The 15,361-nt window shown below is 36.3% G+C and overlaps 2 protein-coding genes across 4 annotated transcripts in view; one reads left to right on the plus strand and one right to left on the minus strand.

Moving 5' to 3' along the window:
- The window catches only part of tnn (tenascin N), a 29,967-nt gene extending 26,416 nt beyond the window's left edge, over window positions 1-3,551 (plus strand). For all 3 annotated transcript variants that reach the window (XM_084118725.1, XM_084118726.1, XM_084118727.1), the window contains 6 exons: window positions 202-340; window positions 497-648; window positions 770-866; window positions 1,006-1,170; window positions 1,253-1,416; window positions 2,842-3,551. In XM_084118725.1, coding sequence (XP_083974851.1) covers window positions 202-340; window positions 497-648; window positions 770-866; window positions 1,006-1,170; window positions 1,253-1,416; window positions 2,842-2,967 — 843 coding nt within the window. In that variant the 3' untranslated portion in view covers window positions 2,968-3,551. The remainder of the gene's footprint in view (window positions 1-201; window positions 341-496; window positions 649-769; window positions 867-1,005; window positions 1,171-1,252; window positions 1,417-2,841) is intronic.
- Window positions 3,552-6,744: 3,193 nt separating this feature from the next.
- On the minus strand, window positions 6,745-7,370 carry kiaa0040 (KIAA0040 ortholog). Its single transcript, XM_084118728.1, has one exon. It carries the CDS (start codon window positions 7,223-7,225, stop codon window positions 6,890-6,892), a length of 336 nt encoding a protein of 111 aa, XP_083974854.1. The 5' UTR covers window positions 7,226-7,370; the 3' UTR covers window positions 6,745-6,889.
- Between the last annotated feature and the right edge of the window lie 7,991 nt (window positions 7,371-15,361).

Genomic DNA, 15,361 nt, shown 5'->3' on the forward strand with positions numbered 1-15,361 from the left:
GCTATAAAAAAGTATTGTTCTTTGTTAGATATGATACCCAAAGCATTAGCTAATGAACCTTATTGTAAAGTGTTCCCTGTTTAAATTGTAGCTGTTCTGTTTGTTAGTAGGCCAAACTTATATGATACTATGAGACATTTGTCATTTTGGCACAACTGAGTTCTTCTTTGTTTGATTAATTTCTCTGTTTTATGGTTTTAGACTTTGCAAAAAACTTTGACTGCGCGGGACAATAGATTTGATCTTTCTGGCCTTGCAATGGGGAAAAAGTACATTGTCACCCTTATTGCCTACAGGGGCTCGAAGAGGAGTAGGGTAGTGGAGACAATATTTAGTACAGGTAATATATGCAATACCATATTCCTTCATTCACACCTTTATTTGACTCCTAGTGTATCAACATATCATCAAGCCTTATTTGCACTAAATATTAAATAAAAGAAAGTTAATAGAAATAAAAAACATCATTGATTCATTAAATGGGTGCTATTTGTAGTGGGTGTGGCCTACCCGTTCCCAATGGACTGCACTCAGATTATGAGGAATGGAAACATGGAGAGTGGCATCTACACAATCTACATCAATAGCAACCGTAGCAGACCCATGCAGGTGTACTGTGACATGACGACTGATGGTGGCGGCTGGATTGTGAGTGCTAAGTTTCATTTATGAAATATTCTTCCTGTCTTCATTTTTTATTTATTTAATTTGCATCTACAGTATAGTACGAGTGTTGTATGTAACAACTTACCCAATGCATCAACCACAGGTGTTCCAGAGACGAAACAGCGGCAAATTAGATTTCATGAAGCGCTGGAGAGACTATATGAAAGGCTTTGGAGAACTGAAAGATGAATTTTGGCTTGGTATATCCAATAAAGATTTCACATAATATGCTTATTGAAACCTTTCACCTAGCCATGTCTTTGGTTCATACAAAACTAGATATTGATTTGAGCTGCTCTGATTAATGTTTTTATTTTATTTATTTTATTTTTTTACCAGGCTTGGAGAAGATCCATGAGCTGACTAATACTGCTACACAGTATGAGGTGCGTTTCGATTTGGGCGTGGGATCAGAGCGGAAATATGCCGTCTACGATAACTTCAAAGTAGCACCATCCAAACAGAAGTTTAAACTTACCATTGGCAACTACAAAGGAAACGCTGGTAAATTGAATTATGTAATCTGATTATGCCTACCAAGTTATATGAAGCAAAGTCATTTTTATTAATAACACATTGTGCACAGGTGATGCCATGACCTACCACCAGGGAGGATCTTTCTCCACAGTTGATTCAGACAATGACATTGCACTTGGTAACTGTGCTCTGACTCACCAAGGTGCCTGGTGGTACAAGAACTGCCACCTGGCCAATCTGAACGGCAGATTTGGGGATAACAGACATAGTATGGTGAGTTATGATGATTTTTTGAAGCTGACTGATATTTTGAAAAAATAAGGGATCTGTATTGGTGTGGTTATGCCATGTAATGAGATGTAATAACCAGCAGAGGGAGTTCTCAAATTACAACACTGAAGGCAGGATTTAAAGCCAAGCCATTTACAAAGAATAACCCAATAATTCAGAAGAAAAAAGCAGTGTCCTGAATCTATCAGATCTCATAAGTTCACAAATAATACGATACTTTCAAGTTGGCTGGAGATTTATGTTCCCATTAGAGCCCTTATTTCTGTGAGGCTAACAGGAAGGTTATACTGAATGTTTTTCACTGAGGAGTGAAAACAACATTTTAGGCCACAAAGAGTCGATTTTTTTTTCTAAATGTCAAACTAAGCTTCTGTTGAGGGGTACCAACTTTTAAATCTTGTACTTTTTTTGTAATTCGTTTTTTTTTTTTTTTTCATTGTTAACTTTGCCATTTTAGAAACTTTTTTTATTTTTATTTTTTTTTATAAAAATGGCCCAAATATACACTATAGTTTAGGAAAATTTTGAAATAAATTAAAGGGACCCAAAAATAAATAAATAAATAATTGTCATTACTTACCATCAAGTTGTTCTAAGCCTTTTAGAGTTTCTTTCTTCTGTTGAACACAAAAGAAGATATTTTGAAGAATGTTGGTAACCAGACAGTCGCGGCACCCATTGACTTACATATAGGAAAAAAAAAAACACTATAGAAATCAATGGGGCCCATCAACTGTCTGGTTACCAACATTCTTCAAAATGTCTTTTGTGTTCAACAGAAGAAAGAAACTCATATAGGTTTGGAACAACAAGGGTGAGTAAATGATGACAAAATTTTCATTTTTGGGTGAACTATTGGTTTAATACTTGTATTCAGTGAGGACGGATTAAATTATTAAAAGTGACAGATTTAGAATATTACAAAAGATTCATATTTAAAATAAATGCTGTTCTTTTCAACTTTCTGTTCAAAGAATCATGGAAAAAAAAAACATTGTGTTTTCGACAAAAATATCAAACATATTCAATTGTTTTCAACACTGGTAATATTAAGACATGATTCTTGAGCACCAAATCAGCATATTAGAATGATTTCTGAAGGATCATGTGACACTGAAGACTGAAGTAATGATGCTGAAATAAAATAGAAAACATTTATTTTAATTTGTAATAATATTTCACAATATTACTGTTTTTACTATATTTTCAAATAAATGCAGCCTTGGTGGCATAAGATACTTATTTTTAAAACTTTTAAAAATCTTACCAACACTAAACTTTTGAACCGGCAACAGAACAGAAAAATGGCTGCTTTATATTTCTCAGAGATGCTGCCTAATGATATAATTAATGATTTCATGAATGTTAGTAAAATGCCTTAAATACATTCCTGATTGTGTCTTCCAGGGAGTAAACTGGGAGCCATGGAAGGGGCACCTGCACTCTCTTGACTTTGCCGAAATTAAGATCCGCCCAGTGGGCGCAGCGGGCAGACAGAAGAGGTCACTGAAGAGGAGGGTAGCTGTGTATTAACAATCACTTGACAAAAACTACAAAATCCAAAATGTGTGGGAATTGGATCAAACCAGGTTGGAATAGATCTTCATATCAGGAAAGCCACTTTAGATGTAGCCGCTGTAGATTATATGCTGTGTAACTGTATTTTGTATCGTTACAAAAGGCAGATTTTGAATAGAATATGCTTTAGTTCTTTAATTTAGTATATATACACACTGTATATGAAAGAAAACTGATATCACAGTGCCATTCCTTACTCAAAGGATGCTTTTCATAAGTAAGGGGATATTGTATAATGACCTTTACAGAACCTCTTTTTTATTTTATCTCAGTGTTTTGCAACAAAGGACTTTGTATGATAATTTCTAAAGTTTTTAATGGATATTAATGATTTTCCCCCATCATAATATTTGACAATTATGATAAAATTTAAATGTCATGCATAAAAAAGACATTTTATAATAAAGTCTAAGCTATAATGTCTTCCATCTGGATGTGTACTGTAGTTGTACTATAATTCCTGACTCAGACACCAAATTAAGTGTCACATATTTTTACAGAAATAAAGTTTGTTGAAATAAAAAGCATTTGGAATCTTTCATACATGTATGAGGATCAGTTTTCACTGGCTCTACAGCCAAAAATAATGGGAAATTAGAACAATTGCACCACATATTGCAGCATTTCAGCGTCATTGTCTCTACAGTGAGCCGGTTGCCCTCAGAGTAACCAGAAGTGTAAAATTAGATAATGGCGGTAAAATGACTGTTCTTATAGAGGAACTGACATCAGGAGGAGGCATATCAGCCTCAGCAGGAGCAGGACTGTATTGGCTCTTCTACAGGTCTCATGTGTTCAGCCTGCAGCTTTGCGTGCTTCATCTTTCCCTCATCAGTCCATGGCTGAATCACTGTTTTGAATGGGGTTTGTTATATTTCCTCTCCCCACCTTCCCCTCCTGCATTAGTGTGAGGTGGAGCATGAGACAAAACAAGGTCTGTTTGTGTGGAGGGATCTGGGCAGTGGGTGTGCGCAACCATCAGCCAGGGGAGAATTTCCTGACGCTCAGGACTGTTATGTGATGGAAAACTGCAGCAACAGGGTGTGTCCATGGCTGCAAAAGTGTTGAGAAACACTCTTAAATGTGAATGAACCATTTGATGGTCTGTGAAAACTTAAAGTGCACTTGAGAGTAAATTATATATGCAGAGTAAAAAAATAAATAATTGGTGTATAAAATAAAATGCAATTCATTTCATGATTTCTGAGTCTGAACAGCCTTTAAAAAACAGAATTGAAAGATAATACTATTTTTGTTGGTTAATAAGTTGTTGACCCTTAAATGCTTGAATGTTTCACCATTCATTATTACATATTCGGGTCTTTAGCAACCCGGATCCCAATAAAGACCCAAGGTATGCGTTTAAGGGTTAATCGAGATTCGAGACCGGTGACGCTCATCATCAATCACGCAACCGGCCTCACGCTGTTTTGGGACAGCCTTCATCGGCGGTAGCACAGAATGCAGCATTAGTGTATACCTTTAGTTAAGTTTGTTAACTTTGACAGGTATGAAAAAACTAACTACAGGCCAATACATATAAAAAAATATTTTATTTAATTTTGTATATCCCCAAAAAACTGGGTTGAAAAACAAGGCTGGAAATATCTACATGCATCGACCTGCATAGCAACAGACTTTGAGAAGCATATTCATACAAGCTGACACTCATTTTCATGCAGAACTCGACTGTCAAAGCTTTGCTATCACATATTTTGAACGAGAGCACAGGAAACAGAACTTGACAGCTTTGTTGTTTAAACTAATGAAAAATGTTCTCCTTCCAGCTGTACCAGAAACCAAAATCAATGAAGGACAAGTAGCTATGGCCCAACTTTACTGATTATGCAATGAATAATTCAGTGGTTGCTTTACCCGATAATACAAAAATGCATGCTAGCCAAACACAACAGTTAAGTGAAAAAGAGCATGATGGTGGGTGTAAATGCATGACTTTCTGAAATGCATAATCAAAATGTTTTGAAGTAACAGCATAAACATCTAATTATGGCACTGCAAACATCCCTGCATCTGAATAGTGCAAGAAGATCAAAGTTTGTTTATCAGCAAGCCCAATTACACACAACTGTGATGATAATGCTGTATCCAACAGTCTGAGTTTTGAGATCAGTATAATCATTTTCACTCTATTGTGAATAGAGGTGTTTAGGGGGAGATTATGAGGGGGATTAAGTGTCTTTGAGCTGTTGATCTATACTCTAGTAAATTCATCCATATGGGTCACAGAGCCAACATAACATCCCCCTCCCACTCCCACTCCCACTCCCATTTGTCTTTACATTATGGTTTAGTCAGTCGACAGTAAGAAAGGCAGGTTATATAGGGAAATTGTGGGAAAGTATCAATTTCTGAAGCCATTTCAAGCAAGTCATTTTAAATGCATCGTATCCTTCGAGTGAAGGACAAGTGGTTGCGACCCACTAAGTGCATCACTAGATGTCTTTGACATCTTTGGGAAATGTTTTGGTTTAAGTGCAGATTTTAGAAGCGTTTGTAATTGTGAAGAGCTCTTTGGAATTCTTACATATTTCTGACATCTGGCTCGATTAGAAATGTTAATCAAGCAATTGGCTGTTATTGTTGTTCCGATATCGCAGGTATAATCACATCCGTGTTGATATTCAGACAAACAACACAACTGCAAGTGTGATGTTTCTTTTGTACAGCAGTTGAATTAACAAGAAGTTCATACTGAGTACAGTAAATGCCTAGTTCTGTTATGAAACTCTTGATGGCGCAGGCTGATTGGTCATTAAGACAAGCTGATGATATTTATTGCGTTGACTTCTTGGCACAAGCTGATTGGTTCATGTCAGCAGCCATTGGCCATTGCTCAACATTTAAACGGTTGGTTACCATTCACTATATCAGTTTGCAGCACACTTTCAGAGTTCGTCTAAAACCCTCCACCTCCCCAGCTCCACCTGTATAGATCTGCTATGGGTAATTTATATATTCTATTTGTGCAGCAGCAGTATGTCTTACATACTCACAGCAGCGTATCAGCATATGTATTAGCAGTAGCAAGTTCCTGTTTCTGTGCAGGCAATAATCTACAGAAGCACCAGCAATAATCTACAACAACAGCAATAACAGCAGCAGCAGCGTAGCAGATCTATTCTGCCAAGACCAAATAAATTAACATTGTCATATCCATTACCATGCTAAAAATATCCTGAGAGTTGTCATGATAAAACTTGTGTATTTTGGCACAAATGAGCAAATTTCTAATTAATCCAAACCAGAGTCACTGAAAATCCTCACCGGAACGCACAAACGCAGATAAGTGGAGTGATACTAATCCTGGTGCTTTTGGACAGTCTATTAGGGACTATTCACACAGAACACATTTTTTGCGTTTAAAAACGCGAGACTCATGGCAGTGAAATGAAAAGATGCAAGGTCTAGAGATGAGTTTAAAAAAAAAAGTGAAACTATTTTTAATTAAGCGCCATATTTTTAGAAAGCCATGTCATGCGTGAGACTGGAGAAATGCATGAGCACAAAGATCAAACACGTCCGTCTAGAAAAGCAGCGCAGTCAAATGCAAAAACACAACACAGCAAATCAAATCCATGGCCCTGGACTAACTGTTGTATATGCATTTCTTTTCACCTACAATGTGGGTTTTGGGAAAGCCTTTCAGGACCACACACACATCATAAAGCATATTCTTGCACATTCATTCACTCCCAAATTACACTTCTATACAAAAAGTCTCTTGAAATTCTCTCTCTCTCCTTCTTTTTTCTACATTCAGGCATATGTTTAGTAAACACTGCTGCATCACTTTGTACCTTTACATGTACCATAAAGATAAATAAATATAAAATTGCTCATTGTTCAACGTGGCTTTTTACACCATAGTGAGTGCAAGTCTGTCACTACTCATGGGATCTGTTTTGACTGAGATCCACAAGTCTTCACTGTTCTGGGTGCCGTTTTTCTTTTTCTTCTTCTTTTCGGGCTTCGCATTTGTGACTGAGGTCTCGCCTTTGCCGCGACAACACCGACATCCATTGGCATGACGACAGCAGCAACAGTGACAGCACACCAGCACAGATGTGAAGAGCACAACCAGCGGCAGAGTCAGAAGCACTACCAGGCAAACCGTGTTGTAGATGCTCTGGTCATGCTTGGATGAAGCGAGGCTCCACATATCACCGAAAAACTGCAGGATTGCGTCCTTCATGGTTCAGCAAGAGTTCTTTAAATCCCTGTAGAGATCAAATCCAATGTGATCTGAGATGTAAAGCCACTGTAGATCCGATTAAACCAGTAATTAGCATGGGATTTCTATCTGGAGATCAAGAAACTAAAGCACAGTGATAGAACTGGCTCAAATGGACAGTTCAGTTTAGGCCTGTTAAATGTTCTGATGTCATAGTCCCATCCTGAGGAAATATCACACCCGTTGTATTAAATGACGGACGGACAATTTCAAAATCCTTGATGCACAGTTATTGCTTTAATCCCAAACCTCACTATTCATCTCATACAACGCCTTGCCTTTGGGGTCTAACAACAAAGCATTGCTTATGAGATGTTTCTCTTTGACATTTGACGATTCATATCTTGTGGCTGTGAGGACTGCGGAGATCGTGGGTCCTGTTTATACTGGGTGGATTCCTCTCAGCATCAGTCCCTCTGGAGACACCAACTCTATTTTAGTCTCTTCTGCCTTGACTCTCACAGATGTGATGGAATTGGGGCATTTCTGGAGAGAGAGAGAGACACAGAGAAATAAATAGTGAGAAAGAGAGAGAGAGAGAGAGCAGAAGTTAAGTCAGCTGTGGATCCTCCAGTGATTCAATGTCTCTCATGTATTCTGACTCTCATCAATGTTGCAGGACAGAGTCATGAGTGCACAGCTACACGAGTCAAACCAGGTCTAAGAACCAAACTGTGTAAGCTTCTGACTGGGCTATAATACATATTTTTATGTGCTTTTTATTTAAATTTTTAATGGCAATTGGCAAATATGTGCACTGTTAAAAAAAAAAAAGTAGATTGTAGAATTGTGTAGATTGTCTTCATATTGTAGATTGTAGAATTAGATTGATAGTTAATTTAGAAAGTTGATTTAGTATTACTTTTTATTTTATTATTTTAAAATATATATATTTTTATATTATCAATGTATACTAAAACACAAATAAACAAATAAATATATAAGCAAGTAAGTAAGTTAGTAATAATAATAAATATATTACTAAAACAATGAGAGATGAGGCATTATTTCAACAGCCCGAAGAACTATACACTGACGTCAATAGACATACCACAATGATGGTAGAAATACACTGTAGAAAACCACAACATGACAGTTAACTGACATGGACAACAAACACAACAGCAACATAATGTCATCAACATACTAAATTTGTACCGATTTTGAAAGTTTAACCGATGTATTACAGGTAAGTTTAAGTTGATACTCGTCTCAAGGTTAGTACACTATACTTAGACCTATTGATGTGGATTCATGAAGTTTTCCTGAAAAATTAAAAGCACTGATACAGTATTTAGAGTAAATGTAATTGTTAGTAATGAGTATTATAATGATTACTGATCACTTGCATGTCAAATTAAAGGTAAATACCATTAAATATGAAGGTTCTGTAAAAGTTGTCTTAATGTTTGATGCTTGTTTTTGTGTAATTATAGGCAAGACCTGGCAATAGGTCAATTAGGAGCAATTCAATGTTCTCTATTTATACATGGATAAGTATGAAAATTCATTAAATGTATTAAAAAGGAACATTATATAACTGACCCAACATCAGTTAAAACTATTGGACACTCGTGAATTGGAGACACCCCCCCCCCCCAGCAGTGAACCGTGAGAATTTTGAAATGTTTCGTAACCAAGGTTTGATACAATATGACGTAATAAAGCCTCCTTCGCTGAAATCATGTGACTTGGTGAGTTTGATACAAGCTCCGAATTACAGATTCGAAACAAAAGATTTGTAAGTTGCATGAAGCAGTTTTAAAAGAGACCGTACATGCTTGTTCATTTATTTAAGTATAAAACTATAGAAATTATTTAGAAGTTAAGACACCACAAGTGAATAGGGCAAAAATACAAATGTCACCATATTCATTATTTTCCAAGTTGATAATCACAAACATCAAGACAGTTGTTTTGTATTTCAGTTAAGTTTTCTAAAAAGTCATTATCTAATTAAATATGCAATAAATTACTTACATTTGCAGAACATAAATCTGAACATTGGATAAAGGCAGGTTCAAAATTGTTGTTTACTTTTTTCTGGAAATATATGTCCACTTCAGTAGCACTTACATTCCCAAACTTTCCAGGTTTATTCCTGGCTATATTCTGAAGGATTTTACAGAGGAGTTGTTCGCCTGATTTATATAATATTTTACTCCTAAAAACATGGACGTTTTTTTTTCTCCAGACAGTAGATATCATTTCTGATTTATGGAATGATTTAAAAAGAGATATAAAAAAAACTAATTTTGAGAAATGTACATTTATATATTGTACATATACTGAAATATGAATTTTCTTTCACAAACTCACTGTGGAACCAAAAAAACCCCAAACTATTTCCAAATGTGTTGCTCAAACTTGATGTGTTTGCCCTGCTTCCTGCAGACAGTTTCTCAACAGGAAATATGTTTGTGCAGTAGATTCTTGTGAAAAACACCTATGTAAGAGGAAGTGACTTTTATGAAGACAAAAATAAAATAAAAAAATCTCAACGTAGCTTAACGCTGCAAAGGCATCATATCTCGTTTTCCATTCTGAAGTTCCAGTCGTAGACTTGCGTAAGACTTCAAGAGCATTCAGCTCTCCGTTCTTACTCTAATCCTTCACCTCCTCAGCATGACCCCTCTGAAGAAGAACAATCACTTTAAATAATTCTAAGATCTGCAGAGGAATGTTAAACAGGAAGACTCTCTCAGCTTCACACAAAGCCAGGATGGAGCTCCGAATTTCACCGACAACATCAGTTACATGCAAAGACATGCCGTTGTGCACATCATGTCGAATTCCTCCGAATTTCGTGAGGAGGTTGTTAGATTCACCTAGATAGTAAAGGCTTTTTTTTTTTCTGAGACTCACAACCAGATTTAACACATTTCGAAAAGACAAATACAGGGACATGATTAACCTTCCACAAGAGAGGACACTGTCTAAATACAGCACAGGCCCTCAGGGCGCAAAATGTGTCTGAGAGAAAGAGGGCGAACATGGCTGAGAAAGCTTCACCCACATTTGGAAGCTCTGTATTAAACTAAGGTTAAAGCGTCTGTCTTATAATCAAACACTTGCTTGCTGCTATAGACCTGTGATGGAAATATTTACAAAAGCAGAGGACTTTTAAAGAGCCCGTATAAGCCTCCACCTGCCCTTCATTTACGGTGCCCAGTTTATATTCATGAATGATTTGTATCTCCTACATTCCTACTTTGGTGATGCCAAACAGCAATATTTTTCCAGACTTTAAAGTAGAGAGTACAGTCCCGGGCGGCAATATAAACAGAATGAGTTTTACCACATCTTTGCCAGGTCTAATCTGAAAAAGGTCAAGTTATTTAAGGAATATCAGCCAGAAACACAGAGAAAGCTAAGCAGAACGCACATGTGCTAAATATAAAAACAGAAAAGCATATTTCTCAGCATGTCCACAAGCTTCTCCGTTACACAGAATGTCAGTCACGACACGGGAGGAACTCAGAAGTTAAAAGGGCATATGGCCTGAATTGAGTTAGCTGTTCTCAGCTAAGCCACATGTGACAAACAGATGCTCACCAGGACAGTAATCCATCATTTCTCAGCCCAGAAGCATTAAACCTTACCGGCTCTGATCAGAGGTCAGTCCAGACGTCTCTGCGGGCATCACATAACCCTGCTTTCAGCAACACAATCTGCTGCTCTGACTGGAAGGCACATATCCACAGCTGTACCTGCGTGAGAGAGGAGGAGTTGAGTCACTGTAGGCCGTACGCTTTAAGAAAGAGCCCTCTGTCTGCTCGCAACTCTTTCGCCTGACACACACTGCATTCTTGTGGTTACTTTATAAACTCAACTTCCCTGTGATGTCACAGAACGAAGGGTGGGGTAAATGTGTCACTGTGTTTACATAGTGCCCACAAAAAAAGTTTTCAACATGTAATGGTAGCATTTTGAAAGTGCAAAGAGGAACTAGAGAATCGTCTCAAATGCTTTCTTATAATTTAAGAAACTGTTATGCCTTTAGATTGAAGTGATTAATACTTCACATTGAATGAGGGCAAGAGAAATAGCACTTTTGTTTTTTAGTAGATTTGATTTATGGTTTGCAAGATTTATCAAATGAACAGTAAATGAACAGTATTTATTCATACTCATCAAAATGCCGCTGTCCAAAAGAAGCCATTGTATAATTAGATTTGAAAAGGAAAATTATGCTTGACTTTAGGTAATGTAAAATTGTGTCAGTTTAGCCTCGTTTCTCTTCGTCTAATGACATTCACTACAATTTTTAAAATATGTATAAATAGGGCCTATAGTAGTTTAATAATATTACTGTTCAAACATTTGGTGTGTTTTTAAAAAAAAGAATTATCTTATACTAACCAATGCTGCATTTATTTGATCAAAAATAATAAAAGTAAAACAATCAGTAAAAACAATAATATTGTGAAATATTATTAGAATTGAAAATAGCTTTTTTCTATTTTTATTATATTTTAAAATGTATTTTATTCCTGTGATGGCAAAGCTGTATTTTCAGCATCATTACTCCAGTCTTCAGTGTCCTAAAATGATGATTTGCTGCTAAAGAAATATTTCTCACTATTATCATCAATGTTGAAAACAGTTGTGTTGCTAAATATCGTTGTGGAAACTGTGATAAAAAAATGTCAGGATTTTTTGATGAATAGAAAGTTCATAAGGACATAATTTATTTGAAACGCATATCTTTTGTAACATTCTAAATGTCTTTACTGTCACTTTTGGTCAATTTAATGCATCCTTGCTGAATAAAGTATTTATTTCTTTGAATAAATGAATAACCCATAACTTTTGATTGATAGTGTATAATATCAATGTAATAATGATATTAATTAATCTGATATTATACTATGACTAAAATGAAGCAGCACACATGCTGTGGGCTTTACTCTATCAAGCATGAAAATGCAGAACTGAGTGTTTATTTTGGGCACGTTCAAGACTTGAACTTCTCTTATTCAACCAAGTGACACAGGAAGATCTCCAACCCTGCTGATGTTCATTCCTAACACTACTTTCACAATTAGAATTGTCTTGAACTTAAATGAAACCAAGAGAAGTCTTGTTTGCATTTAACACGTTTAAATACGCCTTCTAGCAGACTGGGGTTGTGTTTGATAATGTAAAACCTGGACTCATCATTTTTGATGTCTCACAAGCTTGAGGTTAAGACTACCGTTACTGCGGTTATTCACACCCAACTTTAAAGTTCCAAAGAAGGCAGACTCAAAAATGATCTCTCTCAACCAGCATCTTCCATCATCCTTCTGTCTGAAGTTCTGGCCTCCTCTGATTGGATCTTTCAGAAGCAGCATCTGCACATCCCAAAGGCACAGAGTGTGCTTCGGAAACATAAGGGTGTTAAGTTTATGTGCAGTCCTAATGAAAAATAAAGAGGGCTGCCTCTGAATCCAAATATAGTCCAGGCCGTTCCCAACCAGTCAGAACTGTAGCTCATGAGTCATTCTAATGAAATGTATCGGAACAGTGCTATGAAAACAAGAGGAGGGACCAGAGTATGCTCTGTGCTCTGCCATAAATGGACCTACTGTACTCCCTCCTAACTTTCTATACTGCTGTGACTTAAGAAACAGGTCATTTACACAGGAATTGAAACTTTTTACATTTCTTTTTTCGTATGGTTTTTCATTTCAATCCAAGTATGAGATAATCTTTGCGTGTAGGACTTTTGGAGGGGGGCATTTCTCAAAACAGGGAACTACTCCTTTCAGAAATGATGCAAATGTACAATCACATGAATTTGTGCTGAACCTTGAAATTCAGCTTCCTGTCTTCACTCACATACATCACCCCACCCATCCCTCCCTCCCACTGTCACTTTTATATTTAGATCAGTAAACTCCGAGAGGTGGAAAGTAACGAGTTAGTAATGGAACATTTATGAATCAAAATCTGTGTGCTTTTATAAACAGAATTTTAGAAATTTGTTTGGGTTATCCATGTTTAAAGTTAGACTAGTCAAAATGCACCATGACTGTACATCACCTTATTTTCATTTACAGAGCCTACATTGTTAGGCTAATAAACTATACTACTTCATGGAAGAATTGTTTATGCTCATGTTTTTTCTTTTTAATTAGCTGAATATTTATGAAACATTGGTCTGTTTTTATCATATGCCATCACTGGTGTTTTGCTTCATTTCCTGTTCTGCTGATCACCAAATTGCAGTAAAATGCAAAAGTGGCTTGTTGCTTTGTTCTATACTTTAATAAACAGTGCTTTTTTAAAAATAAAATTTAATAAATTAATTTTCTTAAATGTCCACTAAATTCTGTCAAATACTGTAGTTCAGTAATTTTAATAACATTAGTCCAATTGTTTGAGACATGTAGTTAGGACTATAGTTTGTGCAGTGTATATTATTTTTTATTTAATGTCTTAAAGTGAAAGTCCACCCATAAAATCGTCATCATTTACTTATCTTCATGTTGTTCCAAACCTGTATGACTTACTTTCTTCTTCGGAGCACAAAAGAAGATATTTTGAAGAACTTTGCTAACAAACAGTTTCCGACTCGTTTCCCATTGACTTTCATTGTATGGACAAAAAAAAAAAAAAATACAATGGAAGTCAATGGGAACCGAAACGGTTTGGTTTTTGTGGTCAGCAGAAGACAGAAATGCATGCAGGTCTGGAACAACATGAGGGTGAGTAAATGAAGACAGAATTTTCATGTTTGGGTAATCCTTTAACATTATCTAAGCCGTCTCAAACTTTCAGATTTTTATTTAGATTATTGCAACAGTCTTGTTAACACAATATCTCATGATTTTAGGTAGTCTAAACATATGACAGTATTGTTGATATTCAGAATATCAGCCTAAATGACCCAATAGCAAGTAGCTTAGAAGAGATGATCACAGAGATTGTGGCTGAATGTGTGAATGTTTATTTCCGCTTTTGAGAACATGAACTGAAATGCCCAACAATACTGTACACCTTTTTTATTTTTTATTATAAAAGATAGTTAGAACAAGGTCAATGCAATTTTTTAAGTTATGTTTTACAATGTCATTTCAGCTGACAACAGAAAGCTTAAAATAGAATGATTAATTTGGGCCAAACTCGCTCTAGGATTGGATTTAGCCTGGACCATATTGAGGCCAAAAAGACAGAATAGTTTCAAAATAATGCATCCCATGAAAGGCCTCGGTCACATGTGTATTATTGGGTTTCCAGCCCTAAAGGGCACTTCTGTGGTTTTTGCACCGAATGTTGTGACATCTTGATAAAAGGACAAAAGCTCGGGCATGCTCAATACAAGAAGGTTGATGTTGCCTGAGAGCATGAATTCCAACATGGCTGAGGAACTCAGTAAAGCCTGCTTTTGTACTAAGAGCTCCTTTCTGGAAAGCTTTATTTCATCCATCAAATTGAAGTGTGCACTGGAAATCCAAGCAATATCTTGTCAACAATTGTCAAGCATGTCACAAAATGAGGTGCAATATGAACTTATTGTTAATTACAATCAAAACAAACATTTAAAGATGAAAAAAGCTCATAGTTATAGTTTACAATTTCTATTGACCCTAAACGAACCACAAGGTCGTTTAAATACTGGTAGGATTGAATAATCTTATTCTGAAAAATAACATATTTAAAGACAGGTACTAGTATCTTAATATTAAAATAAGCTCTAATGCTTTGCATGACTGATGAACCAACATAAAAATACTTTTATAGCAGTAAATAACACTATTACAGTATGCCATAGCTCTTTAAAAGCATGCAGCTTTTTTGATTTCTCAGCACCGCTGACCTGTCAAGGTCAGGTAAAAGAAACTTCAAATAAAGACACATTACTTCTACTTTTAGCAAACTCTTTATCCTTCTGTTTAGGAATCACCTGCAACTGCATGAAGCTTACCTTTAGATGTACATTGATCGCCGGTGTTTCCTCCACAGCATGTGCATGAATTGCCCCTGAACGTACCTCCACTTGTTCTGTTGAAGCTGTTCCAGAGATTTGAACTTGGTTTCTGATTTAACCCCCGTATGTGTGTGTGTGTGTGCTGCCATTAGTGAGTCCTCCTACAGGCAGCCGCCCAGCCT

Source organism: Abramis brama (assembly GCF_963993115.1).
Source record: "Abramis brama genome assembly, chromosome: 7".
NCBI classification, from domain to species: domain Eukaryota; kingdom Metazoa; phylum Chordata; class Actinopteri; order Cypriniformes; family Leuciscidae; genus Abramis; species Abramis brama.